We start from the raw sequence: 24,098 nt of genomic DNA, 5'->3' as shown, positions 1-24,098 counted from the left end.
CAAATTATCTTGTGGGAACGACAATTTATTATTGCCAAACATCTAATTTATCAAATGAAAAAATACTTTTATTGTCATTTGGTGGGTGCTCAAACTGATTAAAGGAGTTACTAATTGTGAGATGATAAATACTAGTTGTATCGTTTTATTTCAAATAAAACATTTTGATGTTGGTTAAAAAATATAGGTTTAAATGACTCAATCATGAAGTTAACACTAAATCGGGGAAATTGTTATGTAAAAGAAATTCCAAATATCACACATCTGTTTGCATATCTGTTGCTTATGTGACACTATCAAGATCCAGCAAACTCAATAATATCCCTTGTGTAACATTGTCATCTCTTCGGTCCCCCACATCATTTGAAAAGTCACTACCTTTGATATCATAGCCTAAAAATATATCACCGAGACACTTAACTACGCGAGGACCAAACATTGGACTACTAATTATTATTAAATTCATCATTGTCAATCGGCCATCTGAGTTAGCATTGATGAGTTTGAAAATCTTCAGAGAACTATTCTTCGATATTCTACTATTTTGGTGAAGGACTTCATCGCTTCATCTTCCTTTACCTGTCTCCTTTGATATCAAAGGCGGACGATCCCAATTTGATCGTTCAATCATTTTCATGATTTTCTTGTTGTAATGAGCTAGGATGGTATGGAATTCTATTAACAAGAACTTGTAGGTTGTACTGAAAGTACAATTGTTCATCCACAAGACGTCTCTAGAGTCTCAGTTCTAAGGATCAGTTACAACCATGACGTGAATGAATCTGATTAACAATTTGGTGTAATATCATTCAATGATTATTGACAAACATTTCAGTAAAGTATTTCCCTAAAAGAGCATCCACTGTCTATCTTTGGTGTCTCTACACTAATATCAATGGGATCGGCCATACTCATCATATGAGTGAGGCTAGATAATGTTATTCGATCTAGATATTTTGATATCCTTCTTGAATATCTTTTGAATTGGACTATTAATATGTTTAAAGATTGATGATCTCTAGATTGTGATATTGTTACAATTCAATAGGTCACTCATATTCCATTATATGTATTCGTGGGCTTCCTTATAAGTATCACACATGCATTATAACCAATGGAATTGCATCAACAAACGTTGAACGATATATAGAATGTATGATTGGCTTGTTGGCCACATATATTCCCATTAGGGAAAACATAAGATTTGTGGCCTTCTTCATTATAAAGGTAACACTTCCTTGCTAATTGGAGCATACAAGTTATTGGCACTTGACGACGTCCTAATTGAACCACTTGGTCTTAGAATACATGAGTTTGATCGCCTAGTCTGAGCTTGGTTCCTCTACCTTGTCAGGCACTCTCCTGTATTGTATGAGGTATTCTTTGGAGAAGGTAAATGGACTTTTGCCTTCTTTCCATCATATGTAAATACACTCAATTTATAAGACAATATTGATTGTTTTATGGAAGGACTGAATTCTAGGACAATATCAATCTTTTTGATGCAATATTCATCTTCATGTAAGTTTTTCAAGGTTTTGGACCTTGAAAAATTAAAATCATCACATAGTTTGTTCTGTGTTGGATCTTCACTAAAATATATCACATCAAGCCCTCTTCTAGTACTTAGCTATTGTAGGTTTGTTCTAAATCAGATATGTGTGAAAACATTTGCTTCCAACTATTGTCCACCTTATCCTACTACTCTTGGAACGTATCCTTCAAATCATAGAAATTTTATTAAAATACGAAGCATACTTTGGGAGAGGCATCTTCATGAATCTGTACGACTTTCCCTTTTGACATCATTTCATTTTGATACTAGAAGGATGACCTTGCTTCACGATAAACTCATATTTAGGATTTACTTTGTGTCATTGATGCTTTTGAGTTTAACCAAGAAAATTATATAAATTGATACTCATAGAATTCATTCAAGCTAGAGATGAGTATGGGTAGTCTTGACAAGGAACAATGTTTAAGGGATTTGATGTTCTTTAAACGGTGATCAAAGAGAGGAGAGAGGATATATGCATTACAAAAAAGATAATAAGAGGTGATGGAGATAGTAAAATGAAAAATTGAAAAGTAGGGGGGTAAATTTAACCTAATAATTGTAATGGAGATAAGATAATTCAAGGGTAGAGAACTTAGACTAGGTCCTTACGTTCCACTAGAACCACAACATTTGGTTGATAAAGACAAGCCTCTCCTCATCTCTATGATGGAAATAAATGTAGTTGGAAAGCAAATCACACATTCCATATATTGTTCCATGTTCATTAATATAATGCATTCTTTATAGTGCATGGGTGATTCTTATAATGAACTCCATGAATACAACATCACACTTAGCGAATTGCCATGGAATTCCAATACAGATATCACAAGTATTTAAGCATGTGATCTGAATATTCATATTTGAATAATACTTGAGAAGGGCATCATGTATCCAGATAGAATAACAATATCTAGTCTCACTCATATGATGAGTATGGCTAGTTTGATAGTCATTAGTGTGGAGACACTACAAATAGATAGTGGGTGTTCTTTAGGTAAATAGTTTACTGAATTGATATGTACTAATTTCTAAATGGTATCATACCAAAATGTTAATAAAGTTAATTTGCTTCACGGTTATGTAAGTGCTTTTTCAATCTGAGACACCAAAGATATCTTGTAGATGGATAGTTATAATTTGAATATGACTTATGAGTTCCTAATCATATAATTCTAAATAATCTAAGCACATGTCTATAAATAAGTTCACAAAGACGATTGAGTGGTTAAGATAGAATCGTCCACTCTTGGCATAAGAGGAGACAACTCAAGGAAGATGATGCGCTGAAGTAGTGGAATATTTGAGAAGAGTTCTCTAATGATTTCTGAATATAGCAGTACTAACTCGGATGATTGATTAGGGTTTGATGGTTAATCATACCCTAAGTCATCCTTGGAGCATCAAGTGGATGAGGGACCATACATTCATGGTGATAAAGAGGTTCCATGAGTGAGTTAGTAAACTCATTTTTATCTTCTAGAGCACGAGGTATAACTTGGCAACCCACGGACTGAAGACTCCAGATATCGATTGGGTTAAATTAATCTGACACTAATTAATCTATATGATGATATAGTTAACTAATTTGGAAAATCCATAAAGGCTATTGGCCACTAGAGCTATTAATTAGGCTGATACATGGGCTTAAAGGGTCACACACATGGTCTTATTGCCATCATAATTTATACTTATGAAATTCTTACTTATTATAAATATGGAAAGGCCCTGAACAAAATATGCCTAGGCCAGAATTGTTCAGGTCTCTTTTACCTCTTCGTGTTAGCTCATCTCTGTTCTTGATGTGATTGGGATGGTGTAATGATGACCAAGCATGAACAAAGTTTTTCAAGATGAAGGAGGAGATTCAAACTGCCAACTATGTATCCACATCTAGAGGATGCACATATGAGCATCTCAACATGCATCACTCAAGGATCCAAGAAATCAAGAATGCAACTCGTGTCCAGCTGATTCAATTTATTTAATTGGTTGCTGTCATTTTGATTCCATTCTGAGTCTTCCATAGCATGAATCTGTTTTGTTTCATTCAGATCAAGGCCATATAACCTAAAACTCTACTGCACTTCTACGAGAAATCCTTGATGTATCTTCGAAACCTCAATATATTTTAATCATCATATCAAGATTCGTGGTTCATCATATATACCCAACCACATGGATGTGGACAAGGGATAAAGAAGAAGCTACCCCTAAAGTTTCAGGCCGATTGAACTTTAGGATCATCAGATATTAAGTCCTGAAATTTGATGAATCTTGGTTGTTGACATAGATTAAATATTGATCTCTCTTCATTGATGTTGCAATCACAATACATCTAGGCTTTTCATCATAAATTTTCTTAAAATTCATCCAATGATAGGTTGTGATTTCCTTTATATTCTCAATAAATGATCCAGAAAGTGCCTTGTGTCCTTGCACATGAAAAGGTAGATAGAATCGAAGTAAATTATTAGTGTGTACACCATATCTATGCATGGAGACATCAGCGCACACCATCCACAAATTTTATCTCTTCCACCAATTAAGCATAGACATGTTGCACCATGTGCAACATTTCTATGCTTGATTGTGTCATGTTACATGGGCATATCTGACCAACTAATTACAAAGTAAAAAATTAATGATTTTTTAATTCGAACTTGATCAGTCTTCATAATTACTTTTATTCAAATTTAAATAGGGTTTTCTTTCATTGGTCAACATCATCCATGTGATTAAAAAATTAAGAAACTTTTCAGTTATTGATTGACCATTATGGCATTGTAATTCACAATGGCATTAGGGAATCTTTTGCAACGATTAGTAACATAATAATTGTGGAAAGCAATGATTGTTCATCATAAGGCAAATCATATGGAAACATGTGGCTGGGCACGAATATTAAACCCCAAAAATGGTAATTAATTCATAAAAATCAGTTATAATCCAGAAAATACATAAGATATATTCTCAGCTTAGAACAGTAATATCTTTAACAAGTTAATGTCAGAAATTTTCTTATAAATGTTCTAACTTAAAAAAATTATTTTCCTTCATAATACGATGTCAAAAAATCCCTGGAAATACCTAAAAATCATAAAATTCAAAACATATTTATAAAACTAAATTTATTCTTTTAGTATTGACAACACACACGTAGAATCATTTAATCCAAGTAATCATGCAAATATTGTGATTCTTGTTGTGTTATGTACCTTGGTTCAACCATGGAAAACATTGTTTCCATGATGCAAAAGCGTGAAATTGATTCTTAATCGATCTATAAAACAATGCATCAAATGTACCTTTTGGGGAACTTGTTCCACCCTTGACCTGCTCTCGTTGAGATCGTTCTGAAGCCATTGACGTGTCTGGCCTCTAGAAGTATCCACACAATCACTTGGTGCTTGGATCTCCACCTCTTCTTCTTCTTCACCTTTCCTTGAAAATCTTGAAGATCTTCTCACCATGAAGACACTCTCCTTGGATGAGCGGAGAAGAGAGTGGAGAAAGGGAGGGGCTCTCAAATCTGGCTTGCATGGTTGCTTGAAATGAGAGCCCTTTCCCTCTTCATATTTCACTTAAGGTTTTTCTCAAAAACCCTAAAAGTAAAATATATCCACCAATGCCCTTATGACCTTATGCGTGTGACCCTCTAGGCTCATGTATCATTCTAGTTAATAACTTTATTGGCCCAATAACAATTATTAACCAACCTTATTAATTAACTATATCAACATATATATATTGATTAATTAAGGGTCGATTTAACACAATCGATAGGTTAAGTTTTTAGCTCGTGCCAAGCTACACCTCGTGCTCTAGAAGATACCGAGTAGTGTTTGAACTCTCTCATGGAAGCTTTACCGCCATCATTTACCGTATATGTATAATCCATCATTCGTGCAAGACTCCCAAACGACTTAGGGTATGATTGACTCAAGGAAGACGATGCACCAAATCTCCTCTTATATTGAGGGCGAATGATCCCGTCTTGACCACTCAATCACCTCTGTGACCTTCTCACTACATCCGAGTTATGACCTATTTGAATCCCATGATTAAAAGCTTGTAAGTCGTAGTCAAAAAGTAGTCGTCCATCTACGAGATATCCTTAGTGTCTCACGTTAATGGATCACTTATACCATCGTGACATGAATCAATTTGATTGATGTTTAGGTATAATACCATTCAGGGATTCCTATGGATCAATTCAGTGAACTCTTTCTCCAAAGAGCACCAAACATATGTCCTTAGTGTCGCCACACTAATGGCCATAGGATCAAATATACTTATCGTATAATTAAGATAAGTTGGTGCTATTCTATCCTGATAATTCAAAGTTCATCTTGACTATCCATCCAATATGAATATTTGGAATCATGTTTAAAGACTAGTGATCTTTGTATTATGCTTTCATCATAATTCACTATGTCATTGCAAGTATTCATGGACTTCATTATAAACATCACACTGGAATAATAATGAACGTAATATTTTATTCAATGAACTTAAATAAATGTGGTGATGTGATTGACTTGATGGCCACATAATATCCATCAATTCTAACCCTCTATTTAGCATGTTATCATACACATACCTTAAATCATTGTAATTCCCATACCAATGACCTCTTATTTTTGTTACCAAACATTGCTAGTCCCTAAACCTAAAAACATGAGTATGAAGCATTACTAATATAAACTACACCTCTAAATATTAATATACTAATGTAATGCTAGAGTACATGTGATAGACTCCCTACTTGTCACCATTCTATCTATTGTTGCTTATTCCTTTAGATACCCATCTATTCGCTGTCAGTCTTAAGTACTTGTGATATCCATAAGGTACACATGTAATGCGAGAGCACACATCATCTCCACTCCACTCAATTACAAACCCTAATTTAATAATCTATGCATTTCCACTTCTGTACTCACTTTCGTGTCCCATCATCACTTGTTCGCGTTATCCTCTACGTACTCTCTTATTTTTGCTCTCTTCATTCAAATCCTACTATATACAACTATCATTAACCTTCATATTTATCTTCTTGAATTTTGATTTTGATATTCTTTTTGTGGGGTTCCCATTGCCTCACTATCTCTTATTTTATATGTAGCTCCTCTTGTCTCTCTTTCATCACCATTTAATGATCATTAAATCCATAATAACTTTTCTATGTGGAGATGACCCAAACTCATTGCTATCTAGAATTCAATACATGACTATCAGTTTTCATATATTTTTTGGTTAAACTCAAAAGCAAAAATCACATACTATGACCCAAATTTTGATGTTATCAATAGTACTCTTGAAAATATAGCTCTAAACATTGGAAAAAATGAGACTAACAAGACAAAACAGGTAACCTATAGAATCATAATAGATACTATGTCACTTAAAATATTCTGACAAAAAAATTGAAGACCTCCATCTCAGAGAAGAGGTAGTAGATACATTCCGCATATTTTGGTAGAAAAAGAATCTTTTAGAGGATTTGTGGGTGATTTTTAGGTGATTTTTTAGAAATCTGGTATGTTTCTAGAAGATTCTCCATCTTACCTCCACACCTGTTAATGGGATTCAAAAATGGGCTGATGGGCTACATCATATTACAAGTTGATAATAATGAATATGACTTACATAGATAAATATTAACAAGATGTGTAATACATGATTGACTCATAGAACATATAGCCTAATCATCGACTCTTTATGGATTTTCTTATATTGTTGATTTTATTGAGTCAACTCCTTTATTCTCATGATTGGGGATCTAAATCAAGTGACAACATCCAAGGATCAGATCTATGTTTTAGAACATATTCTCATCTTCACCACTTTGTCAATAACATTAAATATTTGTTTCCAACTTTTTAGATAGTGTCGTATTGAGCATTTCAATGGCGCAATCCCATGGAGACACAAAGAGACCTTAAGGCTTATTTAATTATGACTTTCAACATGTGAGCTTCACATGGAACAAATCATTTAAAACTGAATTTTTCATTCACATCCCTTAGATATTGAGAAAGAATCACCATCATGCTTTTGATGATATTTTTATTATCTTTATTAATAGTATGAATCTGTATGAACCCTTAATGATAAACTTAAACATCCATAATATTTATTTATTCCACAGTCATACTAGTAGTTCATTAACCTAAGACGCCAAGGACATATTGCATATGGACATCCATGTTTTGACAATGATGTATATGATGGAAATATATGTGGCCGGCAAGCCAATCACACATTCCACATCTCGTTCCATGTTCATTAATAGAACATATTCATTATAGTGCATGTGTGATGCATATAATGAAGTCCATGAATACATGATCGAACTTAGTGAATTATGATGAGATTGTAATACGGAGATCACTAGTCTTTAAGCATGTGTTCTAAACATTCCTATTCGAACGATACGCGAGAAGGACATCAAAGTATCCGGATAGAATAGCACTATCTAGCCTCACTCATATGATGAGTATGACCCGTCCCATAGCCATTAGTGCGGCGACACTACGGATAGATAGTGGGTGCTCTTTAGTGGAAAGAGTTCACTGAATTGATCCGTACGAATCCCTGAATGGTATTATACTGAACTGTCAATCAGGTTGATTGACATCACGGCTGTGTAAGTGGTCCTTAGACCTAAGACACCAAAGACGTCTTGTGGACGGACGGTTGTACTTTGGCTATGGCCAACGAGTCTCTAATTATGGGATTCTAAACGGTCTTACTTCGGGTGCATCAAGAAGTACACGAAGGTGATTGAGTGGTCAAGATGGTATCGTCCAACCTCGGTATAATAGGTGACAGCTCAAGGAAGACAATGCAACGAAGTCCTTGGCCAAGGCAGTGAAATATCGGAGAAGAGTTGTCCGATGATTTTTGAATGCATCAGTACTAACTCGGATGATCAATTAGGGTTTGACAGTTGACCATACCCTAAGTCATCCAAGGAGCGTCAAGTGGATGAGGGATTATACATACACAGTAACTGATGATGAACAGGTTCCATGAGTGAGTTGATACACACTCCTTTGTATCTTCTAGGACACGAGGTATAGCTTGGCACCCCACGTGTCGGAGTCTCGACCTATCGATTGGATTAAATCGATCCGACATTAATTAATCTATATGATGATATAGTTAATTAATTTGAAAGGCCAATAAAGGTTATTGGGCCTCTGGAGTAGTTAACTAGATTGATACATGGGCCTAGAGGGTCACACGCAAATGGTCTTTTGGATGTTGGAAGAGATACTTAAGTTTTGGGGGTTTTATGAAAAATACCCACTTAGTATAAATAGGGAAAGGCCCTGAACAAAATTGACCCAGGCCAGAATTGTTCAGGGGCCTTTCCCCTTCTTCTCCACTCTCCCCACACCCCCTCTCCATCCCTGATGTGATCGGGATGACGTAACGACGCCAACGAAGAAAGAACGGGGCTCGTCAACGAGAAGGAGGAGATCCGACGTGCCGAGGACCGCGTGGATACATCTAGAGGCTGCACACTTGAGCAGCTCGACTCGTCTCGCTCTGGGATCGAAGAAATCACGAATGAGATTCGTGCAAAGGTACTTCGTTTAATGTTTTCGTTGATGTTGTTCGATTCGCAAAAGTCTTCTGCTGCGCATCATTTTGTTCTGATCATCCAGATCTAAGCCTCTATAGAACCCAACAGTATATCTAATCATGGAATTCAAACATGTCTCAGATCAGAAATATCAGTAAATACTTGAATGGCCGCCCTTGGTGTAAGAGGAGATTAACTCGAGAAAGAAGATGCATCAATCCCTTGACCAGGGTAGTAGGGATATTGATGAAGGCATTCTCCAATGATCCCCATTACATATTAGTACGGACTAAATTTAAACTTATCAGAGACATTCTTCAAAGATTAGGGTTAGACCGCTAACCATTCCCTAGGTTATTCAAGGGTCTTGCGTAGATGAAGGATTTTACATATACCGTAATCAATGTTCAAAAATGTTCCACAAGAGATTTCAAGAAGTACTATTTATCTTCTAGAGCACACCACAAGCTAGAAACTTTACGTATTGATTGGGTTAAAAATCCATCATTGACTATTTAATCTATATGTTGATTTAGTTAACGAATTAAGTTGACCAATAATTATTATTGGGCTATTCATTTATTAGTCACCAATACATAGATTGATAAATGAACTTAGAGGGTCACAAACATAAGACTAAAAGGAAATTGGTGGATGTAGTTTATTCGTAAGGACTTTTGTGAAAAGTCTTTCAATAAGTATAAATTAGGGGCACCTATTTTAGGTGCCCATGCCAGCCAGATCTTCCCCCTCTTTCCTTCTTACTATCATATTCCACTCGCTCCTCTAGAAGTCCTGGATGGTGAGAAGATCAATTAGATTGTCAAGAATATTTGGAGGAGAGAAGATCTGAGAGTCCGTTTGTTGTGTGGATATGTCTAGAGGTCGGGCACGTGAATGGCTTGAAAGTACTATCCTAGAGAGCAAATCAAGGGTGGAACAAGTTCCCCATAAGGTAATATGATTTTTTTCTGTTTTAGAGATAACTTGATAACTGATTTCCACCTTCCGCATCATGAAAATAGTTTTTCAAGCATTCATTCAAGGGCAAAACCCAAAAATGTCATCATCCACCATTCTTGTTCACATTGACAATCAACAATAACCTAATCATTTTTAATCCTGAACATGTGATGTGGATGTTGGTGTCTGTTGACATCGATTGTATCAATGGTACTCCTTCAAAAAATTATATATGTTATCGTCAATGTCAGACATCATTGTCATCCACATGTGACGAACCATAAAGCTAATAAAGCTGCATAACTCCTACTATCCATGCATATGGTCAGATTGATTAATATGCAATTATATAGTCATAATGTTTGTAACAGAAAATAATTTGTTTTGATGTTTAATGAAATCATAATTTTGATTATCAAACACCACCAACTTGGTTCTCAGACTTTGACCACGTTGACCTTAGTAGTTTTCTCCCATCTATATACGTCCAACCACTGATATCTGACAATTCGATATCCAATTTCTGGATGAAATCTAGATGATTTCAGATGCCCGTACCATATGTCAGACAAGTATTAAAGACTTTCATGATATCAGAGATTGTGATGGACACCGAAGGGGTCAAGAAGATGGTAGATGACAGTGGCGGATATCATATATCAAAATAAGTACCAAGTATTGATATCCAGGATCCGAATATCGGTTTATTTTGAATGAAAATGAAAGAAAAAAGTATTCATATTTTATTTGGAATACCTAGAGTAAGAAATTTCTACGACCTCAAAATTACAAATATAGCAGTATTGACTATTTTGCCCTGATTTAGAGTACACAATAATCACACATTTTGGGCCGGGCGGGGCTAATAAATCTCATTATTGACTTCGACCCATTAGTGTCCCACTTCTATCTTTTGGTATTCCGTCAACAATTTCAACTTGTTCGACTTACATAAATATCGATTGATTAACTTAATAGTGATTGGAATTATTCACACAAAGACAAATATGAAAGTTCAATAACTTAATTACATATTGATTTGTTTCATACTAACATGACAAAATATTTAAATTATATTTCAATTTATTTGTCAGACATGGAAAAACTGATACCCCGACATCGATATTCGATAGCACTCAGGCTTTAGGTTTATTGGCAAAGGGTAGCTAGGATACTACTTGTATTGGAAGAGGAGAGAATTCACTCCTTTACAACACCAAAGAAGAAGAATATGTCGAAATTGGGACGGATAACAGCATCAGATATCGGTACTATCACAAAGTATATTCAATATCATCGTCCAATATTACGATACTGGTAGAGCTGAAAAGCGGATTTCCCTTTTCTAATATCTGCTGCAGCATCTGTCTCAACATTGACACCATTATCGTGTGCCAACCCAGCAAACCCCCTTCAAAACCCTAATTTCCTCCCAGCTTGACCAGCCAGCCCAATGGGCTTTTAACCAGGCCCATCATACTATATCTGGATCTCGGTAAAGCCAGAAAGGAGATTTCCCATTTCTGATATCCGGAACAGCATCCATCTAGACATCAACACCGATATCGTGTGCTGACCCAGCCAACCCCCTTCAAAACCCTAATTTCCTCCCGGCCCGACCAGCCTGCCCAATGGGCTTTTAACCTGGCCCATCATACAATATCTGGATCTCGGTAAAGCCCCAAAACAGATTTCCCATTTCTGATATCCAGAACAGCATCTGTCCCGACATCGACACCGACATCGTGTGCCGACCCAGCCAACACCCTTCAAAACCCTAATTTTGTCCAGGCCCAACCAGCCTGCCCAATGGGCTTTTTAACAGGCCCATCAAAGCTACTGTATTAACTCTTTAACTATCAATCTATTCCTGTCTTGCTTCCCAAGCTTGAAGTTCTCGCCTTCCGCCAAATCGTCGACCTCTGCTGCCGCTCTGCCGATCGACCTGAGAAGATCAACGCCAGGTATCAATCTCGTTGCCCCGCTAGTTCTTGATCTTGTTTCATAACTTGTTTTTTTATCTAAAGATAGCGTTTACTTCTTGATCGAACCGAGAACATCGAGACTTTTTTTTTGAGAAATACGAGACATCTGAGTGTTACGAGTGAAGAAATCTTTCCATTGACAATAAAAAAAGAAAACGGCAACGGTGATTCTTACCTGCGTCTGATCAGATGTTTTATTTCCTAGGTTGAGAAAATGAAGCTGGATACGAGTGGTTTGAATTCCATGGTGCCCTTGTACGGCGCGGAGGAGGATTCTGAAGAGAGTATTCTTTCTGTACCGTCATCGTTTCAGCTTCCTAGAACCACTGATGTGAGTGAAATCATGGTTATCACAATTTTCTTCAAGCGTAGCGCTTGAATTGGCGGACTAATGATGTTGTTGGATTTTCTTGGCTAGTTTGATGGTTTCCAGAAGAAAGCTGTTCAGATGGTGAAACCGGCGAAGGGTACGACAACTCTTGCATTCATTTTCAAGGAGGGTGTGATAGTTTCCGCGGATTCCCGCGCCAGCATGGGAGGATACATCTGTAAGCTTGTTTCTCTATCGTTCTCACTTGGATTTGACAATTATAATTTCTGTTTAAACTATTTCTGTTTCATTTTTTTACTCATTTCCATAGTGGTTTTTTTGCAAATACGGACCTTCTTGGTAGAGAGTTGCCTTTCCAGGTGGTCTTTTGAAATTTCTGAGGCGCTTTGTAGATCAATTTCTTGAGATTCCTAAGAACTTGGGCTATCTGCTATAGAATCAAGCTAATCTTCATAAAAGAATTCGTTATTTGAATCTTCATACAACCCATTTAAAACATGTCTCCACTCCTTTATGTTAAAGAAAAGATCACGTTCTTTCCCTCACAATCCAGATTCTTTCTCACATTTATGAGATATTAAAGAAAAAAAATTTTGGGAGTTATTTTTTAAATCAGTTAAATGCTTCAGAACCAGACTTTGTTTTTCTGGTGTAAGCAGCTCCAGCTTTACTTTTGTTTTCTTTATTTGTGTTAACTGTGGAATGCATTGAGTAAGAATTTTCTCAGCTTGTTCTCTGATATTTGCTTGTATGATGGGAATGATAAATGGTACGTGGATTCATTGATAGGGTATTCGGGTTCAACGTCCATTTTTAGAATATGGTGTAGTTTGTGTTCTCGTTGACATTTCGAACATGGCAAGAATGTCATCTACAGGGGATGATGATGGGTCGTCATCATCATCTTATGCATCCACGGCCAGAATATCAACAAAAAATTCATCATCATCATCTTAGTCGCAGACCATTAGCGAGGATGACGCTGACTTGGCATCCTCCTCATCTAGAAGTGAAAAAATAGAGAAAGTGTCGACAGGAGATGACGAACCAGCATCATTGTCCTCATCATCAGTCATCATAGTTGTGACATTTTTTGTTCAAAAAAAAAAGTGTTTCATTTGGATGAAAACAAATGGCGTGGGCAATAATGAGTTGTCATCATCTCTTGACCTCATCTGATAACAAAACCAGTGCAGAAATACGTTGTGGAAGACAGGAAGCGCCAAAAAGACGGAATTTGTCGACATTGTTTCTTTCGGCATAGAAAAATAAATTAAGGCCCACAACCCTTTTTATTTGACGCCTAACTGTGTCATGATTCAAAATTTAACATGGTCCTGATATCAAAGAACAAGCACATCATCGGATATTTAAGCACATTCTACAAGATTCTTTCACGATACCTAGGATTACATACAAAATAAAGAAAAAAGGAGGAGGACAGAGAGAAGATAATGTGAATGAATCTGCACGTGGGACTGCCCTTGGGTCCACAGGTGTGGAGTCAAAATAGTCCAAGATCCTTGCTGCTCGGGTTAGGAGCTAACTGCCCGGGTTACGAGCAAGGACTTCTTGCTCCTATATAAAGAAGCCCTTCTGGAAGGGAGGGGCATTGGCCATTTGGGTAAGCTTGGGGAGTGGGAGGCGTTGCTGAGCTCAAGCTGCATCTGGCTGGAGAGTTTGTGACGGCACGAGTGATCTGGAGATTTCCCCCTTTTGTCTGAAGAGTCACATTTCTGCAACTATCATTGTGAGTAACTTCTTGCTTTCAAGAATTGGTTTCTTGATTTAGTTGGAGTTCTATCAGATTCTTATAGGTGAGTAGCTTCTTCATGCTGGGGCATGCTCCCATAGATGTTGCTGAGACGTGCACAAAATGAGTATCACGTGCAGCGCCAAGAGTTGACTATGATACGGGACGACACCTCTGACCTAGATTTAGTGTCAAGCGTAGGGTTTGGATTCGTTCATAATTATGATGATGCCAATGGTGATAAACAATGGTGATGATGATGGCAATATTGATTCTTCGTCATCCTCTCTCATTTCCCTGTATCAAAGATGGACGACGAAATTTGGGGATGGCGCTGATGAATGCATGAATTGATTTTAAATCGTGGTCTTTTTTGACTTGATAATTTCTGCATGTTTATCTGCGGCAACTTGGTTGGTTTGTTTTTGAGATCCCTAATATAATTCGGTGCCTTTACTGGTTTAATTTCATTAAATGCTGGCCTCGAACTATTGATTTTGACGCAAGTTAATTGTGTTTCTTTCTTTCATATTGATATTGTCCTTATTTCTTCTTTACATTTCTTTTGGGTCATACAAATAGCTTCTCAGTCTGTGAAGAAAATCATAGAGATTAACCCGTACATGCTTGGCACAATGGCTGGCGGTGCCGCGGACTGTCAATTTTGGCACAGAAACCTGGGGATTAAGGTGTGTCGATTCTCTTGGTCCTGGGTAGGGTTAATCTCCATCCCGATCGAGATCAAATTATAAATTGGACACACCGATTGATCCAATCATCGATTGACCCAATCTATACTTGATCCCGTTGGTTATTGATCAGCCAGGCGATCGAGATATTATCAAAGAATAAACTTCGCTTTCTTCCAATCTCTCTCTCTCTCTCTCCAATCCTGATTGATTCACCTGGTCAATTTGATGATTGGCCGATTTCTAACCCTAGTATCAGGGTTTCTTCTACCTTAAATATGCATGGATACCATGATCAGGTCTGCTGATTGATCAGTTCATCCATTGACCAGATTCATATTTTATCCAATCATCAATCAAGTACACTGGATCGACTTTCACCTTAGACCGATCCAGACTCGATTCGTCCTTATGATCAAAGATTGATTTGATCGTCGGTCAGCCTGAGATGAACCCTCAACTTGATGAATCAAGAATCAAAGAAGCAAAACTCCCTTTCTTCTAAGCTCTCTCTCTCCCCCCCAATCCAATTGCCGATCAAGGTCATTTGATGGAGCAATTCGATTCGTCTGATCTAGATCCAACCAATCTGATCAGATCCTCGTAAACTATTCTTGGGATTCTTCTCATTAAATTACATATCTCTACCATGTTCTTCTTTTTCACAATTTCCTTATTTTTATAGTGTCGTTTACACGAACTAGCAAACAAGCGAAGGATTTCGGTGACGGGTGCATCAAAGCTGTTAGCCAACATTCTCTATTCCTATCGGGGAATGGGCCTCTCCATCGGAACAATGATCGCCGGCTGGGATGAAACGGTGAGATCTTTTCTTCCGACAACCTTTGTTTTAATGAGTATTTAAATTTTAATCATTTCCCAGGGTCCTGGTCTATACTACGTCGACGCCGAAGGAGGCCGGCTCAAGGGGAAAAGATTCTCCGTTGGATCGGGATCGCCCTACGCGTATGGTGTGCTAGACAGCGGGTAAATCTCTTCAGGAATTATTCATATGTTCTCTCCCCAGAGTATGTTTATATTAATATCATTCTCCAAAGTCCAGGTATCGCTATGATATGACAATTGAAGAAGCCGCAGAATTGGCCCGGCGGGCCATCTACCATGCCACGTTCAGAGACGGCGCCAGTGGTGGAGTTGCCAGCGGTAAGTTAAGGCCTGTGCTTTGGGGTTTGTCTTGATCATCATTGAGATCGAATGATCTATCTGACCGGCGATCCAATCGTATCGTCATTCTACCCGCTACTCTTTGATTAAAGATCATCTTATCCTTGATCAATGTGGGATTATAGGCCGTTAATTGTCAACCCATTGGTCCATTCCACTTAATGGGCTGATCGATAATCTGGTCTTACTGTACTCGTACAGATCACGATCCCTCTGGGTCGATCGATAGACTTTGCCAATCCAATCCCTGATTAAGGCCATCCGATCAGATCTCAATCTGGTTGGATCTTTCAAACTGCACTCTTGATTGGATCTCTGCCAAAGTTGATCTCAATCCAGTTTAGTAGATTGCTGAACTGGGCCAATCCAATCACCGATTTAGGCTATTTAATCGATCTGATCTCGATCTAGTCAGAGTAGTGCTTCTTTCATATTTCTGGTCGTCATATATTACAAATGGAACTTATGTTAATTATCTGTCAAAAACATGATACATGAATGTGAATTTCCCTTGTTCTTCAGTTTATTACGTGGGCCCTGATGGGTGGAAGAAGCTCTCTGGCGATGATGTGGGTGACCTTCATTACCTGTATTACCCGGTCACGGCGAGCCCTGTCGATCAAGAAATGAGCGAGATTCCAGTATCATGAGGAGAGAGAGAGAACTCTCTCACTCTTACATTCCTACTACTTTCAGGCATGTTCTTCCTACCAAACATTTCTCTTCGAATTTCCTCTTTTTTCTGTAGATTTCCACTTTCGAAGAAGTTTTTATCTTAAGTTTTAAATTTTATGTTTTTCACTGGATTCATCCGAGCATAATCGATCGTCAGAGGTCCGTCGCGCCAAATGGCAGTCTGGCCGTGTCATCAGTGCAGTGACGATCTCAAAACCGTCCCGTCCATTCGTTCTGGGACGAATTTCCGTCCCGTCCGGGGAAAAACCGACCCGTCCCTTGTCCCGGACGAAAAAAAACCCGATTTATATTTTTAATATATTAAAGGTCGTAAACTTCAATGCAAAATGTCGCAACGAGGCCACGTGGCTAGATTTCAACCGTCGGATATGAATCCGACGGTTTTTCGTCCTTCTCCAACCGTCCATCGTCCGAGACCTCTGGACGGGAGGGTTTTTTCGTCCCAGACGAAAATTGGTGAATGGATGAACGGATGACCGAACGGAACGGGTCATCCATCATACACCGGAGCTGGACCACCAGTCAACACCGGTCAACAGTCAACATCTTGGTCAACACCACAATCATTGCCGTCCGAGGGTGGGCCCCGCCCACCGCGGATCCCTGCCACTGACGTGTCAGGCCGTGTTAATGCGCGCCCCGTCGAGCACGACAGAAGGGGATAACAGAGTGAACTGCGGACTTGTTTAAACTCCGCCGGACCAGCGTACCAAGAAGACGAAGAAGAAGAAGAGATGGACGGGCGGCTGTTCCTGCTAAGTCTGGTGTGCTGCACCGGCGCGTTCTTAACGTGCACCGCCATCTCCGCCGACGGGCTGAGCTTGCTGACGTTCAAGTCCGCGGTGGCGGGGGACCTGGGCGGGTGGAACGAGGGCGACGCGGACCCCTGCGGCTGGCCGGGCGTGTCCTGCGCCGCCGTCCCCGGCGGCGGCGCCGCCCCCCGCGTGGTGGCCCTCGCCGTGCCCGGCCGCAACCTCTCCGGCTACATCCCCTCGGCGCTGGGCTCGCTCCTCTTCCTCCGCCGCCTCGACCTCGCCGGAAACCGCCTCTCCGGCGGCGTCCCCGCCCAGCTCTCCAACGCCCGCTCCCTCCACTCCCTCCTCCTCTCCTCCAACAACCTCTCCGGCCCCCTCCCCCCCTCCCTCTGCGACCTCCCCCTCCTCCAAACCCTCGACCTCTCCCTCAACGCCATCTCCGGCCCCCTCCCCCCCGATCTCCGCCGTTGCCGCCGCATCCAACGGCTCCTCCTCGCCGGTAACCGCCTCTCCGGCGAGATCCCCGCCGGGATCTGGTCCCAGCTCGCCGCCCTCCGCGAGCTCGATCTCTCCCGCAACGACCTCTCCGGCGGGCTCCCCCCCGATCTCGGCTCCCTCCCCACCCTCTCCAGGAGCTTGAATCTCTCCTTCAATCGCCTCTCCGGCGAGATCCCGCCGTCGTGGGCGGCGCTGCCGCCGTCCGCCGCCGTGGATCTCCGCTTCAACAATCTCTCCGGCGAGATCCCCTTCCTCCGGGGGAGCGCCGATGCCTTCGCGGGGAATCCTTTCCTCTGCGGGGAGATCGTCCGTCGTTCTTGCAACGGGACGGAGCGGCCTCCGCCGGAGAACCGCCGCCGCCGGTGGGCCGCCGTCGTCGGCGGCGGCGTTGCCGCCGCCGCCGCCGCGGTGGCGGTGGCGGTGGCGTGGGTTTGGTGGCGGGCGAGGATCGGGCGGCGGAGATCGGACGGCGGAGATCTGGTGGCGGTGGATGAGGGGTTCGAGTGCGAGAAGGAGGAGCTGTTGGGGGCGTCGGCGTATGTGATGGGGAAGGGGGGGATGGGGATAGTGTACAAGGTGGTGCTGGCGAGCGGGGAGGCGGTGGCGGTGCGGCGGCTGGGCGGCGGCGGCGCCGCGCAGAGGCGGCGGGATTTCGCCGGGGAGGTGGCGGCGATCGCCCGCGTGAGGCACCCGAACGTGGTCCGGCTCAAGGCCTACTGCTGGTCAACCCAGGAGAAGCTCCTCGTCAGCGAGTTCGTCTCCCACTGCTGCCTCGCCTCCCTCCTCCGCCGTAGCCACCTTCCTCTTATCCTTCTACCATCATCATCATCTACATAATTGTCATTGCCATCATCATCATCGTTATCGTCGTCATCATCATCATCATCATCGTCATCATCATCTACATCCTCATCGTCATCCTCGTCATCATCAACATCATCATCACTATTTATTGTCATCGCTATCGTCATATTAATAGTCATATTAATCGTAATCATAATCATAATCATAATCATAATCATAATCGTAATCGTAATCGTAATAGTCATCGTCATCGCCATCGCCATCGCCAACAACATTGTCATCATCGTCATAGTCATCGTCATCATCATTTTTATCATCATCGTCATCGTCATCGTCATTGTCATCATCGTTGTTATCATCATTGTCATCATCATCCTCATTGTCATCATCATTGTCATTGTCATTGCCATCACCATCGTCATTGTCATCATCGTTGTCGTCGTCATCATCATCATCATTGTTGTCATCGCCATCGTTTTTGTCATCATCGTCATCATCACCATCGTTATCGTCGTCATCGTCATCATCGTCGTCATCATCATCATCATCATCGGCGTCATCACAATCGTCATCGTCGTCATCACCATAGTCATCGTCATCGTCATCATCGTCGTCGTCATTGCCATCGTCATCATCGTCGTCGTCATTGCCATCGTCATCGTCATCATTGTCGTCATCATGGCCATCATCGTCGTCATCGCCATCGCCATCGTCATCCTCATCAACATCATCATCATCGTCATTGTTATCGTCATCGTCATCATCATCTTCTTGATGGTCATCACCATCATCATCATCGTCATGGTCATCATTGTCGCCCTCATCATAGTCATCATCGCCTCATCCTAGCCATCGTCATCATTGTCGTCCTCATCATAGTCATCATCGTCCTCATCCTAGCCATCGTCATCATTGTCATCATCATCATCATCATCGCCTCATCCTAGCCATCAACATCATTGTCATCATCCTCATCCTAACCATCATCATCCTCATCCGAGCCATCGTCATCATTGTCGTCCTGATCATAGTCATCATCATCCTCATCCTAGCCATCGTCATCATTGTCGTCCTCATCATAGTCATCATCGTCCTCATCCTAGCCATCGTCATCATTGTCGTCCTCATCATAGTCATCATCGTCCTCATCCTAGCCATCGTCATCATTGTCGTCCTCATCATAGTCATCATCATCCTCATCCTAGCCATCGTCATCATTGTCGTCCTCATCATAGTCATCATCGTCCTCATCCTAGCCATCGTCATCATTGTCGTCCTCATCATAGTCATCATCATCCTCATCCTAGCCATCGTCATCATTGTCGTCCTCATCATAGTCATCATCATCCTCATCCTAGCCATCGTCATCATTGTCATCCTGATCATAGTCATCACCATTCTCATCCTGATCATAGTCATCATCATCCTCGCCGTCATCCTGATCATAGCCATCATCATCAATAACAACATTGTCATCGTCGTCATCACCCTTATCCTCATCATCATCATCATCATCATCATCATCATCATCATCATCATCATCCACATTGTCATCATCATCATCATCTTCATCGTCATTGTCATCGTCTAATTAGCATGATCATCCTTGTAGAGAAGACGCCACTGTCACTAGCGGAGAGGCTGCAGATAGCGAGGGGGACAGCGCGGGGGCTGGCCTGCATACACGAAACAGGTCCTCGGAGGCTCGTCCATGGGGGGATCAGGCCATGCAACATCCTCCTCGATGGCGAGCTCAACCCACGGATCTCCGACCTGGGTCTAGCTCGGCTGGCCGGCTCGCACAGCCCAAGCCACTACCTCCCACCCGAGGCGCTTGCCCCAGTGGCCCGCCCAGCCCAAGCCTGGGATGTCTTCTCATTTGGAATTCTCCTTCTCGAGCTCTTAACGGGCCGGGCTCCGGACGCGGGCTCGCTTGAGCTGGCTGTCGAGCGGCTAAACTCGCAAGCGCCAACTTTACAGATTGGGGGTCTCACACTAGCGGCTTGGGCCCGGAGTGCCCGCACAACAGACCAGCTCTTAGATCCGGCCCTCCGTGCCGAGCCTGGCCTAGGGTCTGCCGCAGCGGCAATAGCGGTGGCTCTGGGCTGTGCCGAAATAGACCCGAATGTGCGGCCCAAAATGAGAGTCGTCACAGAGGAGCTTGATAAGATGGCGGTCTGAGGGAGAGCTGCAGGTAGATAATGTCAACTTCGACGCCGGTAATCAACGTCGATAGAAGGCCATCGACGTTGACTGCCGGTTGGGTTTGTGGTGATGACGATGATGGTGATGACGAGGATGATGATAGTGAAAATTTCTTGTTAGAAATCATTCTTTTGTCCTCTATTTCCTCTCTTTGTCAAGAGCCAAGATGATTGACTTTGTTCTCTCCATTCTTTTAAAAACCTTCTCCTGGACAAAATGAATATTTTAAAGCATTTTTAATTTCTTATCCAGTAGTTATCAAGAGTTGTCATCTCGTCATTTTCATCCAGTTTTTGGTAGTCGTCGTGGTCAGAGTCATCATTATTCACCATCTTATCCTCGTTATCATCATTTACAATAGTCATCATGGAGATGAATAGGATACTGATTATTTTCTGGATTATGATGATGATATCATCCTCTCCTCCTAGTTGGACAGCCAAATCAATAATATTTCATTTAATTCATTAACCTACTATGTTATAAATATAATTTTCAATTAATCTATCAATCAATAATCATACTATGTTTTCTCCTATCAACCTACGTAATTATCTTTCGATATGTATATCATCTATTTATGCATCGTTTGATAAATTTGACCATCCACCTCGTTAATTGCTTGTTAATCAATTGAATCCTTTATATCTCTACTATATACATCTACCTACCTATTTACAACTGTCAATCACCCATATAATTGCTAAAAATCTATTTATCTACACACCTATTAATCGGCAAGTATGCGTACATCCATGTCTATCAGTGAATATAAATAACAATCAACCTACATTGCTCTCTATTAGTCAATCTAGAAATCTAGCTTACAAGCAGAGCATTTGATATGTTGATATATCTATCCACACTATATATATGTATTGGTGAATCTGTACATCCATCAATTTGTCTGTCTCCTCGTATATCTATCTTTGTATGCATAATATATCTGCCAATTTATATGATATTTTTAAATATATCCATCTATTCATCTATCCAACCATCATCAGTCTATCAAACGATCAACAATCATGTCTACCTATTTACTTATCCATCTAGCTGCCTTTGTGCTTATCTATCCGTATATCTTGCTTTGTCTATGTTATCTGTGAATCATATGCCTTTCTTCGAATATCTTTATCTATATACCTACCCACTTGTATGTTTGTCTATATGTGAGTCAGTCTATTGGTTAATCGACATATTTATCACTTTTATTCACCTATATAATTTCAAATAGCTTTAATTGTGTCAAAATATATCCATGCGTGCAGACAGCCTGCATAATAACTTAGAGAGATAAATTCACTGATAGACAGCAATATGATGGGTTGAAAGTTTGGTTAAAAAAATAGAGAAATCACAAATATAAAGGATTATTTAATAGGTAGATTAATTCACATCTATATATTTTTAATGGTGTATGCTTAAATTGATGTGATTGTAAATTCAATAGTATGATTTTAGATACATGGAAAATATGCAAAAAAAATTACACGTAGACATAAATGTAATATAGCCAGTTTATGAGCAGGATAATGAATTTGCAAATAGATATAAAGCTGATAGATTGGTAGTTTGTTTCATTTATAGATAAATGAAAAATAGATAATTCAATTAATGGCTGGATGACGTATACAATAGATATATCAGTGATAGGCACAGTTTTTTATCAATGGGTCAATAAATTCACAAATAGATCAAGTTATAAATATCAGGATAGATTGACATGAAAAATTGACAGCTATATAGATTAATAATTGGTTTGATTTATAGATTAGTTTGATCAGAGACGTCATAGATGAAGTCAATGATGGACACATAGATGGACTAGAAGTATAAAGTAGGAAAATTTGTACTTAAATATAGATTGAATAAAAAGTGCTTTGATATATAGATTGATATAGAGAAGAAGAGGATCTATACATCCATCCATCTGTTCATCAATGCATATGTCATCTATTTCTCTCTATTTGCTTACGTGTCCACATTTGTACATATCTCTAATTAAAGTTTGGATACAAAGGTGTACCACAAGATGTATTAATACAAATCACCTGAAAAACTTTGGACTACAGAGAAATTTCAATAACCAATAAAGTTTTCAAGAAAAAATATTGATGTATATATCTATCTTTTATTTTTTGACTAATAAATTTATTGATAAATAACTTGACAAAACATTGTTTAATATACCTTCTGGGCAGCCACCCTTGAGATCATCATTATAGATATGGTGGGTATTTGGAAATAAAAGGGATGCTGTTGGGGATAACTTGTGGAGAGGTCATTTAATTTTGAGTTCCCCGTGCTTCTTCATTATAGTTGGGTTCTCTCTTATCAGAAAATCCTTCCTGCTGTTGGTAGTAGACCATCGATGTTCCTGGTTGCTCCTTTGCTTCTAGTAGGTGTCTTTCCAGTTTATGAGTCAAATGTAGCTATGGGTTGCTTTTTTGTTCTCAATTTGGGTTCTGACGTCTTCATTGGCTGTGTCTCCTTCTTGGTTTGGTTATTGTTGAATAATGCGGTGATGATATTTGTTTACACTGTGCCATTTCATATGATAAGTGCTTGGTATTTTCACTTGTATAGCTGGAGTGGGTTGACTTGGCCAGTGTAGTTCTTGATCAGGAAGTAACTTTCATTTGTGCTTCCACTTCTTTCTAATTTTGCACTCTTCCTCTCTATTTTTCTGGATTTTCTTGTGTCAAGAAAAAATTTTGGGTGTGCCTGCACTGAAGTCTTTGGAGATGCAGTATGCTGCAACAGAAAAGAAAAAGAAATGTTAAAGAGACCGTTTGCATGTTGATTCCTGATTTTTCTAAGAAAATAAATTACTTGCAACAGAAGACACATATTTAAAGTAAATTGTCACTACTGATCTATCAATCCATCAATCTATTTGTCAATCTATCTAACCATTTATGTATCCATCTATTTATTCCTCTATCCATCCATCAGTCCATCCGTCAATGAATCCATCTAATCTACTGATCTATCTATCTATCAATCAATCTATCCATATTTTTTTTAATAATAAATTTTTTCATCGATGTGAATGCCAGAAGAAGGTAGGTTTAGG

The 24,098-nt window shown here is 40.0% G+C and overlaps 2 protein-coding genes across 2 annotated transcripts; both read left to right on the top strand.

Annotated features, from left to right (window-relative positions):
* Window positions 1-11,931: 11,931 nt before the first annotated feature.
* On the top strand, window positions 11,932-16,867 carry LOC144711517 (proteasome subunit beta type-5-like). Its single transcript, XM_078585541.1, has 8 exons — window positions 11,932-12,082; window positions 12,309-12,434; window positions 12,522-12,651; window positions 14,770-14,876; window positions 15,562-15,696; window positions 15,760-15,863; window positions 15,940-16,040; window positions 16,584-16,867. The coding sequence occupies exons 2-8, from the start codon at window positions 12,318-12,320 to the stop codon at window positions 16,709-16,711; spliced, it is 822 nt and encodes a 273-aa protein (XP_078441667.1). The 5' UTR covers window positions 11,932-12,082; window positions 12,309-12,317; the 3' UTR covers window positions 16,712-16,867.
* Window positions 16,868-17,462: 595 nt separating this feature from the next.
* Window positions 17,463-21,201, top strand: LOC144711516 (putative inactive leucine-rich repeat receptor-like protein kinase At1g66830). Its single transcript, XM_078585540.1, has 2 exons — window positions 17,463-18,800; window positions 20,427-21,201. The coding sequence occupies exons 1-2, from the start codon at window positions 17,492-17,494 to the stop codon at window positions 20,993-20,995; spliced, it is 1,878 nt and encodes a 625-aa protein (XP_078441666.1). The 5' UTR covers window positions 17,463-17,491; the 3' UTR covers window positions 20,996-21,201.
* The last annotated feature ends 2,897 nt before the right edge of the window (window positions 21,202-24,098 follow it).

Source organism: Wolffia australiana, chromosome 13 (assembly GCF_029677425.1).
Source record: "Wolffia australiana isolate 7733 chromosome 13, ASM2967742v1".
Taxonomy (NCBI): domain Eukaryota; kingdom Viridiplantae; phylum Streptophyta; class Magnoliopsida; order Alismatales; family Araceae; genus Wolffia; species Wolffia australiana.
This window is presented reverse-complemented; position numbering and strand designations above follow the sequence as displayed.

What these genes read in the sequence shown, in the direction of transcription:
- LOC144711517 (XM_078585541.1), top strand. Translation starts at nt 12,318, where the DNA reads ATGAAGCTGGATACGAGTGGTTTGAATTCCATGGTGCCCTTGTACGGC. An exon ending in CAGCATGGGAGGATACATCT is followed by an intron (nt 12,652 to 14,769) that starts GTAAGCTTGTTT and finishes TCATACAAATAG; the next exon opens with CTTCTCAGTCTGTGAAGAAA. An exon ending in TCGCCGGCTGGGATGAAACG is followed by an intron (nt 15,697 to 15,759) that starts GTGAGATCTTTT and finishes ATCATTTCCCAG; the next exon opens with GGTCCTGGTCTATACTACGT.
- LOC144711516 (XM_078585540.1), top strand. Translation starts at nt 17,492, where the DNA reads ATGGACGGGCGGCTGTTCCTGCTAAGTCTGGTGTGCTGCACCGGCGCG. An exon ending in CCTCGCCTCCCTCCTCCGCC is followed by an intron (nt 18,801 to 20,426) that starts GTAGCCACCTTC and finishes TCATCCTTGTAG; the next exon opens with AGAAGACGCCACTGTCACTA.